The sequence below is a fragment of the Choloepus didactylus genome, chromosome 4 (assembly GCF_015220235.1).
Source record: "Choloepus didactylus isolate mChoDid1 chromosome 4, mChoDid1.pri, whole genome shotgun sequence".
NCBI lineage: Eukaryota > Metazoa > Chordata > Mammalia > Pilosa > Megalonychidae > Choloepus > Choloepus didactylus.
Window position 1 is genome coordinate 2,227,739 of NC_051310.1, and position 15,603 is coordinate 2,243,341.

The 15,603-nt window shown below is 47.1% G+C and overlaps 1 protein-coding gene across 1 annotated transcript in view; it reads left to right on the top strand.

Moving 5' to 3' along the window:
• Positions 1-15,603, top strand: part of AHNAK2 (AHNAK nucleoprotein 2) — a 46,324-nt gene that overhangs the window by 17,180 nt on the left and 13,541 nt on the right. Inside the window, 6 exon segments of the mRNA XM_037831691.1 lie at positions 11,627-11,685; positions 11,797-11,895; positions 12,563-12,646; positions 13,165-13,306; positions 13,533-13,702; positions 14,050-15,603. Of these exon segments, the coding sequence (XP_037687619.1) occupies positions 11,627-11,685; positions 11,797-11,895; positions 12,563-12,646; positions 13,165-13,306; positions 13,533-13,702; positions 14,050-15,603 (2,108 nt within the window).

Sequence of the window (15,603 nt, forward strand, 5' to 3'; positions counted from 1 at the left end):
GTGGAAGCTTGTATAATCAATTCTGTACCTTTCTTCTTTTTTAATAAAAGCATTCCCTCTAAGCCTCACCTGCACACCACACATTTTAATGTTGTTTTTATTATTGTCGTTCAATTTGAAACACTTTTTAATTTTCCTTGTCGTTTCTCCTTACAGTTATTTATAAGTGTGTTTAATTTCCAGAGATTTCAGGGCTCTTCCGTACATCTTTCTGTGGGTGAGTTATAATTTAATTACCTTAGGATCAGTGAAAATACCTAGTATGATTTAAATTATTTTAGCTTTATTGAGACTTTTTTTATGAACTGGCATATAGTCTATCTAGAATATATAGACTATTCCCCATGCACTTGAGATGAATGTTAAGCTGCCATGGTGGGGCTGCTGTTTATCCTATGAATTTCAGTTAAGTCTCCGTTTGATGGGCGGTTTGAGCCTCCTTATACTGTAGGGCCTTCAGTTACTGCACGGAGTGTTAGACTCTCCTACTGTAATTGTGGATTTGCTTATTTGCCCTTTCAGGTTTGCTAGTTTTTGCTTTGCTGTTTTTTTTTTTTAATGCAATTTATTGAGATATATTCACACACCATAAAATCCATCCAAAGTATACAATCAATGACTCACAGTATCATCATATAGTTGTGCATAAATCACCACAGTCAATTTTAGGACATTTTCATTACTCCAGAAAAAAAAAAGAAATCACAATAAAAAAGAAAACCCAAAACATCCCACATCCCTTATCCCCTCCTATTATTTTTTTGTCTTTATTTTATGACTCATTTGCCCATACGCTGGATAAAGGGAGTGTCAGTCACAAGGTTTTCACAATCACACAGTCATACAAGAAAAGCTGTATAGTTACACAAGCGTCATCCAAGATCAAGGCTGCTGGCTTATATCTCAACAACTTCAGGTATTTCCTTCTGGCTATTCTAATATAACAGACACTAAAAAGAAATATCTCTATGAGTCAGTATTCAGTCATTTGCTAAATCCTAACCTCTCAGTTACTCCTCCTCCCCCCTCATTTGATCTTTCTCTCAGTCTTCAGGGGCATCTGGGCAATGACCACTAACTTCTTTGTGCTGAAAAGAGGTGTCAACATTATGGGGTAGAGGGCTGGAACTGGTTGATGAATTTGGAGAGACTGGTACCTCTGGGTTTCAGGGCTTATCTGGCATAGGAACAATCTGGAGGCTTTAAGTTTCTGAAAAAATAAACTTAATAAATAAAACTTTTATAGAGTCTTATATAGAGCCCAGGGTATTCTTTAGGGTTTTCAGAAATACCGTTGATTACGGCTTGGCGTATTGTGGCAATCTGCAATATCTGACTGAAGCTTGCCTAAGAGTGCCCTCCAGAATGACCTCTGTACTCTATTTGAAATCTCTCAGCCACTGAAACTTTATTTTGTTTCATTTCTCTTACCCTTTTTAGTCAAAAAGGCATTGTCAATCCCATGATGCCAAGGCCAGGCTCATCCCCGAGAGTCACGTCCCACGTAGGGGGAGGGCAGTGAGTTCACCTTCAGAGTTGGCTTAGAGAATGAGGCCACGTCTGAGCAATGAAAGAGGCTGTCTGGGGGTGACTCTTAGGCATAATTATCAGTAGGCTTAGTTTTGCCATTGCAGAAATAAGTTTCAAAAGGGCAAGCCTCAAGATCGAGGCTTATTAAATTGGGAGTCCCTATGCTTCAGTGTTTTTAACATCTGTTATTAAATATTTACTATTCCGGTTTGCTGATGCTGCCATTTGCAAAATACCAGAAATGGGTTGGCTTTTATAAAGGGGGTTTATTTCATTGCAAAGTTATAGTCCTAAGGCCATAAAAGTGTTCAGACAAAGGCATCAACAATAGGCTACCTTTGCTGGAGGATGGCCATTGGCGTCTGGAAAAACCTCTGTTAGCTGGGAAGGCACGTGGCTGGCGTCTGCTCCAGGGTTCTGGTTTCAGAAGGGCTTTCTCCCAGGTTGTTCCTCTCTAGGCATCTGGGGGTGTTCTCTTAGTTTTTCCCGGGCAAACTCTGGACTAGCAAAAGTCTACTTTCAATGGATATCTCCAAAATGACTCTCTTGGCTGCAGCAAGCATCTGGGCCTGTGTGGCTCTTTTTAAAGCACTCCAGTAAATCAGTCAAGGCCCACACTGAATGGGTGGGGCCACACCGCCATGGAAATAATCTAATCAAAGTTATTACCCACAGTTGGGTGGGTCACATTTTCATGGAAACAACCTAATCCAAAGATTTCAACCTAATCAACACTAATACATCTGCCCCTACAAGATTGCATTAAAGAATATGGCTTTTTCTGGGGGACATAATCAGCACATGTACAGATTTAGGAATGTCACTTTTTTAATGAATTGTCTCCCTTATCATTATGAAATGTTATCATTAGCTTTCATATGGTGTATATATTTCTTTCATTTGTTATAAATGTAACTTTGTATTTTGAAATACTTTCAAAATTATAGGACAGTTACAAAATAACAAGCCCCATACAGAGAACTCCAGCATACCCTTATCTCCCCAGATACCTAAGTCCACCAATTTTAACATTTTGGCACTCCCAGTGTCATTCTATGTATTCATTTTTCTGCCTTTCTATTTGTCTATCTGTTTATCAATCCATTTTCTGAACAGGAGTGTATGTTGTGTATAACATGTTCCTTGAACACTTAATACTGTCTTGTGCATTTCCTAAGAACAAGGATATTCAATTATGTACCCACCTTATGTACAGTTATCAAGTTCAAGAAATTGAACATTGATATACAGCTTACAGTCTATATTCTGTTTTTTTCATGTCCCAATAATGTCCTTTTGAGCCTTTTCTCCTCCCTTATTAGATCCTGTCCAGAGAAACATATTGTCCTTGTCTTTTTAATTACTTTCTTTTTTTTTTAATTGTGGGAACGTATGTATGCACAGTATAAACTTTCCCATCCCACCCCCTCCGAGGCACACCATGCAGTGCAATTACTTGTATTACGCTGTTGTGGTGCCCTCGCTACCTTCCGTTTCTAAAACTTTCCCATCTCCCCAAACAGAAACCCTACACCCTTTATGCACTGACTCCCCATTCTCCCTGCTGCTAGTAACCTGTCTAATTTCTGTCTCTGTGAGCTCATACATTCTACAGTATTTTCTTTGTTGTCACTACGGGGCATAAATTTAACATCCTAAATCTGTAACAAGCTCATTTGCTTTGATGCCAACTTAATTTCAATGGTATTGAATTCAAACTATATTCCTATACCCCTCCATCCCTCCACTTTTTCCCCCTTTTTATTTATTTATTTATTTGTGTATTTATTTATTTATTTATTTTTTAAATTTTATTTTCAAATAAATTCAAAGTTATAGGAACAGTTGCAAAAACAATACAAACCCCTTACACAGAACTCCAGCATTCCCTGACCCCCCCGATACCCCGATCCACCAACTGTAACATGTTGTCATGACACCATTTCTTTCTTTCCCTCCCTCCCTCCCTCCCTCCCTATCATCCATCATCTATTGCTCTGTCTTGTGAGCATATGAGAGCTAGTGCACACATCCTTGAACAAACACTGTAATTCACATATACACTTCCCATGAACAAGAACATTCTTTTATGCAATCCCATTAAGCGCAGCTAAGATGTTCAAGGAATTCAACCTTGATACAAAGCTTACATTCTATGTTTCCTTTTTTCTTTTCCTTATGTCCCAACTGTGTCCCTTTGAGCCTCCTCTCCTCCATCCTCAGATCCCATCCAGGGTCATCCTTGGCATTCAGCTGTCATCTATTTAGACTGTTTTTTTTTTTTTTTTTTCCAATTGTGGAAACATATATACAGCCTAAATCTTCCCATTCCACCCCCTCCCTAGCATTCCATTAGTGGGATTAATCACATTTAGAATGTTGTAATGCTATCACCTTCCCACCATCCATTACTAGAAATTTCCCTTCACCTCAAACAGCAACCCTACACTCATTTCTTAAGTCCTCATTGCCCCTTCCCCCGCTTCTCGTAACCCATGCTCTACTTTTCATCTCTATGGTTATATTCTCTGATAATTTTTTTGTGTTTACTGTGGGGCTTAAAATTAACCTCTTAAATCCATAACAATCTTGTTTTTCTTTGATACCAACTTAACTTCAATAGGACACATAAACTATGTTCCTATACTCCTGCATTCCCTACCTTTATATAGTTCTTGTCAAAAATTACATATTTTACATTGAGTCCAAAACCACTGATTTTTCATTGGAGTTTGTGTATTTTATATCATGTAGGAAATAAATAGTGGAGTTACAAATAAAAAATTATTGACTTCTATTTGTATTCCATTGTGGTCAGAGAATGTGCTTTGAATATATTCAATTTTTTTTTTTTTAATTTATTGAGGCTTGTTTTATGTCTCAGCATATGGTCTATTCTGGAGAAAGATCCGTGATCACTAGAAAAAAATGTGTGTCCTGGTGATTTGGGATGTAAGGTTCTATATATGTCTGTTAAAATACTCTATATCTCTTTCTCCTTTCTTTGTTTCTCTGTTGGTAGGGCTCCCTTTAGTTTCTGAAGTAGGGCAGATCTTTTATTGGCAAAATCTCTTAACATTTGTTTGTCTGTGAAAAATTTAAGCTCTCCCTCAAATTTGAAGGAGACTTTTGCTGGATAAAGTATTCTTGGTTGGAAATTTTTCTCTCTCAGAGTTTTAAATATGTCATGCCACTGCCTTCTCGCCTCCGTGGTGGCTGCTGAGTAGTCACTACTTAGTTTTATGTTGTTTCCTTTGTATGTGGTGAATTGCTTTTCTCTTGCTGCTTTCAGAACTTGCTACTTCTCTTCAGTATTTGAGAGTCTGACCAGAATATGTCTTGGAGTGGGTTTATTTGGATTTATTCTATTTGGAGTTCGCTGGGCATTTATGCTTTGTGTATTTATATTGTGTAGAAGGTTTGGGAAGTTTCCCCAACAATTTCTTTGAATACTCTTTCTAGACCTTTACCCTTCTCTTCCCCTTCTGGGACACCAATGAGTCTTAAATTTGGATGTTTTATTTTATCTATCATATCCCTGAGATACATTTTGATTTTTTCAATTTTTTTCTCCATTCTTTCTTTTGTTCTTTCATTTTCTGTTCTGTGGACGTTCAGGACACTGAGTCATTGTTCAGCTTCCTCTAATCTTGTATTATGAGTATCCAGAGTCTTTTTAATTAGGCCAAGTTTCTTTTATTTCCATAAGATCTTCTATTTTTTTATTTACTCTTGCAGTTTCTTCTTTATGCTCTTCTAGGGTCTTCTTCATGTCCTTTATATCCTGTGCCATGCGCTTGTCATTTGATTTTAGTTCTTTGATTAATTGTGTCAAGTACTGTGTCTCTTCTGATATTTTGATTTGGGTGTTTGGGATTGGGTTCTCCATATCGTCTGGTTTTATCATATGCTTTAAGATTTTCTGTTGTTTTTTGCCTCTTGGCATTTGCTTTGCTTGACAGGGTTCTTTCAAATTGTAAAAAATACCAATCTAATTTTTCAAATCTACAGCTTGGTGGCGTACACTTTCTCTGACTAACCAGCAGATGGCATCTGCGAGTCACCTATTCCCCTCAAGTCAGTTCTCCTCAACTTTGTCTTTGTGGTGTGTGGGGAAATGATTCTTGTGGGGTTCAATTGGTGAACTCAGTTTGGGTGTGTTGTTGGTGCTGTCCGCCCTGAATGTGGGGCGTGTGTCTGGGTTGTTAGGGAGGCAGGGCAGCTTTAATAATCCAACCTCCCAGGTGTTCCCAGAGAGTCAAGGTTGTTGCAAGAGTCTAAGCCTTCATTTCAGTTTTGCCCCACCTTTTCTCTGCCGCTGACCCACAAGTCCCCGGGATGGACGTAGCATCCCTGGGTTTTCCGAGCAGGCCCCCTTCTCAGCTGTGATCTTCCAGGACCTCTGCTGAGGGAAGGCTGTGCTACGTCACAAGTGTGCATCAGCCCTCCAGGGAAACCCCGGGCCGCTGGGCCATGCAGGGGCACTGCCAGCCTGATGCAGAGATGGCTGAATGGGGTGTCTCAACCGCCCCCCCCCTCCGCTTTTCGTACAGCTCCGCCTTCCCAGCTCCAGGACAACTAGCTGTGTATGCACCCAAGGCCACTGTCCATGGCCAATATTGTGGTGTGTGCGCAGTGCTGTGGGATACACTCCCTTTCACACTGGGTTTCCTGGCACGGCTCTGGGCTGTGGGTACGGCCCCGGGCAGGAGTGTCTCCAGCCTGCCGGGGAGCCGGCTGCAAGCAGTGCAGTTTCTTTCTCCTTTTGGCTCTCCCCTCTGCCCCCTTGGCCCTGAGGAAATCAGCAGCGGTCTGTCCTCCACGCCAGACACTGAGAGGTTGGCACAGCCCCTCCTGCCGTGCTTCACTGCGTGGCTCTCACCGTCGTAACTGCAGCCACTCCTGTTTTTTTTTTTAAAAAGAACTAGTCCGTCTCCAAACGACAACCCATGGTTTCCCCCACACTGCAGTGTGGCTGCGGGACTTTCAGCGGCTCGCTTACTCATTTCAGAATGTAGACTCCCGGTTTCACCAAGTGCATGGTCCCTGTGGTTTTAGCAGACCTTGTCCAGCTGGTGCATCACTGAAACTGGTGTTCTGGGTCACTTTCTGGTTTTTATCTAATATTTTTCATGGAGGTGTTTTTTTGCCCTTTCTCACCTCGCCACCATCTTAGGTTCTCCCCAATCCCTCCACTTTTATCTAGTTCTTGTCACAAATTGCATGTCTGTATATTAGAGTCCGAAAAACCACTGATTTCTCATTCCAGTTATGCATTTGTCTTTTAGAACCTGTAGGAAGTAAAAAGTGGAGTTAAAACCAAAGATGCAACAGTCCTGGCATGTACATTGACCATCGTCATCCTCAATGGAGAGCTTTATTTCTTCACATGGCTTCAATCTGTTGTCTAGGGTCCTTTCCTTTCCTCTAGGGCTGGCTGAGTGACGATGAGCTCCTTCAGCTTTTGTTTATCTGGGAATGTCTCAATATCTCCCTCATTTGTGAAAGTCAGTCTTGATGAATATAGGATTCTTAGGTGGCAATATTTTGCTTTTAGCACTTTAAAAATGTCATCCCACTGCCTTCTTGCCATGGTTTCCGGTGAGAAGTTGGAGATTAATCTTATGGAGACTCCCTGGTCTCTCTTCCCTCTTGAGGTTTTCAGAATTCTCTCTTTATCTTTGGCATTTGACGGTTTGTGTCAAGGTGTGGGTCTTTGGGTTTATCCTGCTTGGAGTTCATCTTGGATGTGCATATTCATGTTTTCCATTAAATTTGGAAGTTTTCAGCCATTATTTCTTTGACTATCCTTGTTTGGGCCCAGAGCGAGTTCATGGAGAGCGTGGGCGGGTGCTGCTGCGAGACTGAAAAGCATGCCGAGCCCAGAAGCAGGCACGGTTTGTTGGGGCTCCCCAGCAGGGGAGGTTCTCTGGTGGCCGTTCTGGGTGTTTGTGCTCCGCGAGGAGTAGGGGTCCAGGAGAGGGTAATATGTGATTTTTGAACACAGATATTCCATATAGCACGAGGACATCGGTCCTCTAGTAGAATTGGTAAAGGGCCTAAGACCTGCTGTTTCACTGAGATTCGTGTTTATGGCTAAGATACAGTCAGTGCCGACTTTACATCCATGCTTACATTCTTCTCCCTCTGGGGAGATTGCTCAGTTTCTTGACCTCTGTTACGGGCCGTTTCGGAGGGCCTTGGACCTGGGCTGCCTCAATCATCTCTGCTCCTCTTTCTCCTCCTCCTGGGACTCCCTCAGTGTGGATATTGGTGGACATCGTGTTTTCCCACAGGTTCCTCGGGCTCTGCTCACTTTTCCTCAGTCTTTCTATTTTCCACTTCTCAGGATGACAATATTTGTCTTGTCTTCAATCAAGTTCATCGATTCTTCTGTCAGCTCAGCCTGCTTGAGCGCCTCCAGGGAATTTCTAATTTCTGTTACTGGGGTCTTCAGCTCTGTTTGGTTCCTTTTCATAATTTCCACCTCTCTAGTGATATTCTCTTTGTGTTCTTCTGTTGTTTTCCTGATTTCCTTTAGTTCTCTGTTCATGTTTTCCTTTAGCTCTTCAAGTATATTCAGGACCATTTTTAAAAAGTGTTTCTCTGGTATGTCCCAGCCATGACTTGATGCTCCCCCCGGGGTTCCACAGGAGAGCTCTGTGGGCTGCTTTCTGCACGCAGGGCAGATTCTGTGATGGTGAGCCTGTGACGCGTGCCCTGGTTCAGCCCCTCAGCCCCCCACCAGGCAGACTGGGTCAACTATACATGCCCCAAGTACATGCACGAGTGTTTCTGTGCTCCCTCTGGAGCTGGGCCTGGGGACCCCCGCCGGGAAGGCGGGCTGCCTCTGTGCCCACCAGTGGGGGGATGGGTAGGGGCCAGAAGACCCTACTGCGTGTAAGTTGTCTTTTTCTTGATTTGTCACTTGCCCTAGAACTGCAATTCTTTAACTGTTTTCTGGAGCATTGGGAAGTTGTTTCTGCCAGTTCTTGCTGGTTGTTCAAAACTTCTGTGAGGGTTGGGGCTCTGGTGCTTCTACTCTGCCATGCTTATTGCCTTCTTACTTTTAAGCTTATCTGTGTTTTTATATTTATAGTACATTGCTTGTAGATTGCATATAACAATCTGTACCTTTTGATTGGAGTTCTAATCCATTTATATTTAACATAATTAACATAATTGTCAATAAGTTTGTGTTTAATCCTATCAGTTTACTGATTGTTTTCCACTTTGTCCCATCTACTCTTTGTTCCTTTTTCCTTACCTTTTTAGGATAACGGAAAAGATATACATACACACATATATATTCAATATATTTATATATTTTAGCATTCCATTTTATTTCCACTTTTGGCTTATTACCTATGCATCTCCTTTTTATTTGTTAAATGGTTGTTTTATGGTTTATACTATGTATCTGTAGTTCATCACTGTTGTTGTAGTTTGCTAATGCTGCCAGAATGCAAAACACCAGAAATGGATTGGCTTTTACAAAAAAGGGTTTATTTGGTTACAAAGTTACAGTCTGAAGTCCCCATAAAATGTCCAAGATAAGTCATCAACCATCAGGTACCTTCACTGGAGGATAGCCAATGGCATCTGGAAAACCTCTGTTAGCTGGGAAGGCATGTGGCTGGCAACTGCTTCGGAATTCTGGTTTCAAAATGCTTTCTCCTGGGATGTTCCTTTCTAGGCTTTAGCTTTTCTCCAAAATGTCACTCTCAGTTGCTCTTGGGGCGTTTTTCCTCTCTTAGCTTCCCTGGAGCAAAAGTCTGCTTTCATAGGCCATCTCCAAAATGTCTCTGTAAGCTTCAGCTCCTGTCTCAGCTCCTGTGCATTCTTCAAAGTCTCCCTCTTGGCTATAGCAAGCTCCCTCCTTCTGTCTGAGCTTATATAGTGCCCCAGTGAACTAATTCAGACCCACCCTGAATGGGTGGGGGCAACACCTCCATGGAAATTATTCAATCAGAGTTATCACCTACAGCTGGGTGGGGCGCATCTCCATGAAAACACTCAAAGAATTACAATCTAATCAACACTGATAGGTCTGTCCACACAAGAGTACATCAAAGATAGTGGTGTTTGGGGGGACATAATACATTCAAACCGGCACAACTGTATACATTCAATAACATTATACTACTTCATGTATGATGTAAGACCCTTACAACAGTGACTTCCCATTACTCCCATCCCATTTTTCATGCTATAGTTGTCACACACTTTATTTCTTCATGTGTTAAATTCTACAATACATTTTAATTATTTTTCTTTTATGTATTCAATAACTTTTTTCTTTTATAGTCTTATTGAGATATAATTTACATGCCATACAGCCCATTCATTGTGAATCATTTTAATAACTTTATAGAACTGTGCAACCATCACCACAATTCAGTTTCAGAAATTTCTGTCAACACCAAAGTTCTCGAGCCAATTTATAGCCATTGCCACTCCCACTCCCAAACCCAGGCAATACTAGCTTAACTCTGGAAAACTATAAAAACTTTGCTTTATCCTAGCTCATTTTCCACCTTCTCCCTTTTGCTTTTGTCATGTCTGTGTGTCATCATCCAAAAAGTATAGGGTTAGAATTATTGCTTTATAGTATGGATCAGTAAACCTTGGCCCACATGCCAGACACAGCCTGCCATTTATTTAATGTTGTTTACAGCCAGTTCCATGCAACTGCAGAGTTGAGTAGTTACAATGGAGATCACGTGGCCTGAAAAGCTTAAAATATTTACTATCTGACTCTTTAAAACAACAGTTTGCCATCCCTGCTTTACACAATTTTATGTCTTTTAAAGAAGTTCAGAGATGAAATGAGAAAAAATATATTCAGAGTCTTTTATATTCACCCACATATTTACCATTTCCTACATTTTTTGTTTCTTTCTGTGGATTTGAGTTACCATCTGATATTTCTTCTTTTCAGCCTAAAGGACTTCTTTGGTGTTTCTTGTAAGGCATGTCTGCTGGCAATGAATTCTCCTTGTTTATTTCAGAATGCCTTTATTTTGCCTTCATTTTTAATGGATACTTTCCTAGCTATCGAATTTAGAATTTCTGGTTGACAATGATTTTCTTTCAGTACTTTGAATATATTATTCACTGTCTCTAGCTCCCATGGCTTCTGATGAGAAGTCAGGTTTAATTGTGTGTTGTGCCTTTATCTGTGATGGATCCTTTTCTTCTTGCTACTTTCAAGATTTTCTCTTTGATTTTGCCTCTGAGCATTTTGACGATGATATGTTTAGGTGTAGATCTCTTTATGCTCATCTACTTGGGTCTTTTTGAGCCTCTTGGATCTGTAGATTGTTGTCAGTCATCATTTCTGCCTTTTTCTCTCCTTTCCTTCTGGGGCTCCAACCACACGTATGTTGGTTAGCCTGATTTTGTCCTGCAAGTTTCTGAGGCTCGATTCATTTTTCTTCAATTGCCTCCTCTCCATTCTTCACATTGATTAATTTCTGTTGATTCTTTTAACATCCCAAATAGATGTTACAAAGTTACAGTCTTAAGGCCATAAAGTGTCCTAGGTAAGTCATCAATAATCTTGAGTCCTTCTCATAAGTATTTTAATTCCAGAATTTCCACTTGGGTCTTTTTTTATACTTTCTCTTTAAGAGATTTTTTTCTTCAGGGAGACATTGTCATCATATTTTCCATTATTTCTTTAGACATGGTTTCCTTTAGTTCTTTGAACACGTATACAGTGGTTGCTTGAAGGTTCTGCTGAACCCAGCATCTGTGGACACTCAGGGGCAGTTCCCATTAGCTGTATTTTTCTGGCTCTACTGTATTCTTGCTCGGCATGTCTGGTAACGTTTTGTGGAAACTGGACATTTTAGATAAATTGTAGCAACTCTACAATTCTGATTCCCCATCACCCCTGGAGATATTTCTATGATGTTTGTGTGTTTGTGTAGTGACTTTGCTGGACTAAACCTGTAAAGTCTGTCTACTGTGTCCCAGCTCCCAGCCCTCTGAGCTGATGCCACCTGTATGTGCTCGCCTGGCCCCGGCCCCAGGCCCTCCATCTGGACCCCGCCCGCCTGCCAGCACTCACTCAGCCCCTCTCTCTCTGCAGTATCTGGACGGCAGCTGCAGCCCGAGGAGCCAGATGCAGAGACCGAAGAGGACCCTTCTGTAAGTGAGGCCCGGGGAGGAGCCACGTTCTCCTCAGACCCCCACCCCTTCCATGCCTGGGCTGGGCAGGGCCCCAGTGGCAGAGGGTACCCAGATTCTCCCTCCTACCAGGTGACTGAAGGGCCTGCAGGCGAGAACATTCGGCCACGACCACAGGGATCGTCTCCTGTCTATGAATGTGCAGCTGAGGGCGCTGGCTTTGGGCTTCGGGTAAGCCTGGGTCTGTGCAGCCACCCTGCCCTGCTGCCCACTGGGCCTGCAGCTGTGCCCGTTCAGCCACCCAGGGATGCCTCTGCCTTCTGCCCTCCCACCTCCGCTGGCCACGGGCCAGTAGAGGCACCGCCCTGCAGGTTTCCGGAGCACACATGGGAGCTGAAGGGGACACACCTGGTGTTCTTGCTCTGGTACAGGAGGCAGTGGAAGGGCCCAGGACATGTGCACATGCACCCACATGACCACGCACCTGCATGACACCTGCACAACACCTGCACGACACACACACGCTGCCTGTGGGAGAGGCACAGAGAAGGTCCCTGTCGCTGCCTCTGGAGAGGGAACTGGGGGAGGGGACCGGAGGACATGTTAACCACAGGATCTGGTTTTGCACATTTGAATTTCTTATCCTGCTCCACACAAAACCCCAGTTTGCCCCGGGGCTTCCCTGAAGGTGTGGGAGTAGGGGACTGTGGGCTGGGCCCCGTCAGGAAGCACAGAGCCCCTGGTGGGAGGGACTCAGCTCCCTTTGCACACAGCGGTGCTGGGGTGGTTCTGAGGCCCCTCCGGGCTGGGGTCTTGGGCCAGGTGCCCAGCCTCCCTGTGGCCCTCCCTGTTCCCTGGGCTGGGGCAGGTGGGTCACTCCAGACATCTGTGGCTGCAGGAGGACACCCCGGGCAGGCGGAGATCCTGGTGGAAGCGGGATTCAGGGGGCTCCCGGACATTTTCCAGGATGAGTCACACAGAGGTGGGTATGTGGGAGCTGAGGGTCAGGGGCCACATCACCCCCTCAGCCCCCGGGAGGGGTCAGGGCAAGGAGGGGGAGGAAGACCAAGGGGACTGGCTGAGTGCCACTGTCCCGGGGGCTGGCCCATCTGTGCCGGGTCCGGGCTGGGGGGCAGGGACCCCAAAAGGCTCATGGTCTGTCAGGCCTCTCCCGAGACCCCTGGCCCCTGGGTACTCCTGCCTGGAGGTTAGGAGCTAGCCCTCCCCTCACTGCTTGGCACCCCAAGCCCTGCTGGGGCTGGACGGCCAGTGGGCAGGCGGCTCCCGAGTCCTGATGGGCGACCGGAGGAGGAGGCAGTGCCCACCTGCAGCCGACCTGCAAAGCTCGGGCTCCGCAGCCTGGTGCCCCTGTCTTGACCTGTATCCCTGGGGTGGTGGGCAGGACGGGGGGACCCCAGCCCCAGCAGTGGTGCTCGGAGGCCGTGGTGGGTCACTCCCGCACTCACTGTGGCGCTGTGTGGCTTCGGCCTGTCCGGGCAGGAGGCCACAGAGGGGACGCTGAAGACGGAGGTGGAGGCAGGGGCCAGCGGCTACAGCGTGACCGGCGGCGGGGACCAGGGCATCTTCGTCAAGCAAGTGCTGAAGGACTCTTCGGCCGCCAAGCTCTTCAGTTTGAGAGAAGGTACAGCTGCCCGCCCCGCCCCACCCCAGCCCCCGCCCAGGGGTCCCCGCGGCTGACCTGGAAGGCGCCCTCCAGGCTGAGGCCCACCCTGGGGAGCCAGGGAGAAGTCGTCCCGCTGGAGCACACACCGCCCGTAGGGGCAGCCGGCACCCCTGCCCTCCCCGCGCCCCTCCCTGCAGTCCCCTCCCAGGCCGGGAGGCTGAGGCCGGTGCGCTCCCTTGTCTAGGAGATCAGCTGCTCAGCACAACCATATTCTTTGACAACATTAAATATGAAGATGCTCTCAAAATCCTTCAGTACTCAGAGCCCTACAAGGTTCAGTTCACAATCAGACGGAGACTCCCTGCCGGAGAGGACCAGCAGGCGGCTCGGCGGGGCCCAGAGGCAGGGACGAAGGTGAGGACAGGCCCCCGGAGACCACCCCGGCACCCCCTGCCCGCCCTCCTCCCTCCCCGCCCCTCCGCCTCCCCCCACCACCCTGCCTCCCCACCTCTCCCCTTTCCCCGCCCTCCCCCCTCCCCACCCTCCCCTCCCCCCACATCCCCACCTCCCTGCCCTCCTCCTTCTCTACCCCCCCTTCCCCCATCACCACACCTCCCCACACCTCCCCACCCCCCACCTTCCCCCGCCCTCCCCCTCCCTGCCCCCCACCTTCCCCCACCTCCCCGCCTCCCCCCACCTCACTGCCCTCCCCCTTCCAGCTCCCCTGCCCAGACCTCCCTGCCCCCCACACTGTGTTTCAGGACCAGGACATCACCGACTGGGGCACAGAGACCCCCACGAAGACCCTGGAAGGAGATGGGGACCGCGAGAGGCTCATCACCAAACCCAGGGACGGGAGAGGCCGGCGGCCCCAGAAGGAGAGGCTCTCCTGGCCCAAATTCCAGTCCATGAGAACCAAAGGGGGGCCCGGGCCCCGGCGGTCGCACAGCTCCTCGGAGGCCAGCGAGCGGCTCGCCCGGGGCGTGTCCCCCAGCAGCACAGACAAGGAGGCCCAGCGCCCATGGGAGGAGCCGGAGGGCAGCCCAGGCGGCCGGCGGAGCGCCGGGTTCCTGAACCTGCAGTTCCGGACGGGCTCTGGGCTGGGCCAGGCACAGGCAGGACGTCCCGGCTCAGGGACCCAGGGAGGGCGGATCCGCGCTGGGGTCCCAGAGGAGGCAGCCCCGGAGGCACCAGAGGCACAGACTGCAGCGGAGGCCGGCAGCCCCCGGCAGGCGGCCAGAGACGGGAAGACCAAGGCGGACGGGGCCCAGGCCGAGACCCCCAGCCAGAAGGTGCTGCAGGCGAGCTCTGCCACAGGGCTCACGGCGGAGGGCAGCTCTGGGGAGATAGAGGGGCTGGAAATCGGGATTGCCAGATTATCTCTGCAGGACACCACCGACACTGCGGTCACACAGAGGGGCAAACACGAAATCCGGGTCCGGATACCCAATTTACAAACACCCAAATTTGGATTTTCTAAAGAAAAAGTAAAGAAGGATGAAAGAGGCCTCACGGTTCCCCAGAGGGGAGGGAGGCAGGGCATGGCCTCTGGAGAAGGAGGACACCCCCAGAAAGATGAGGCTGGGCAAGATGAAAAGGACATGGAGGAGACTGAGGGAAAACTGAAAATGCCCAAGTTCAAAATGCCCTCCTTCAAGATGCCTTCATTTGGCATCTCGGCACCGAGCAAGTCCATCGAGGCATCTGCCGATGTCTCTGTGCCAAAGGTGAAGGGGGATGTGTCCCTCCCGTCTATTGAGGGGGAAATCAAGAGCCCTGAGCTCCACGTTGAAGTCCCATCTGTCGACGTCCAAGTGAAGCCTGGAGAGCTGGACGTGAAGCTGCCGGAGGCGCCGATGGCCGAGATCGAGATCACGGGGCAGGCCGAGGGAGCCGGACTCAAAGGACACCTGCCCAAGTTCCATATGCCCAGCATCAAGAAGCCCACAGTGGAATTCAAAGGCCCCGATGTGGACATCAAAATCCCCAAGGTGGACATCAAGGGTCCAAAGAAGCATCTTAAGGGCCCCGAGATAGACATGCAGGCGACACCAGTGGACATCAAGGGGCCCATGGTGGACGTCACCCTTCCCGATGTGGACGTGGCCATGCCGAAGGTGTCAGTGGATGCCCAGGCCCCTGATCTCTCCGTGGAGCCTGGGAAAGTGGGTGCAGAAGTCAAGCTGGGAGACAAGGAAGTCAAGGCCAAGGACAGCAAGTTCAAAATGCCCTCCTTCAAGATGCCTTCATTTGGCATCTCGGCACCGAGCAAGTCCATCGAGGCATCGGCCGATGTCTCTGTGCCAAAGGTGAAG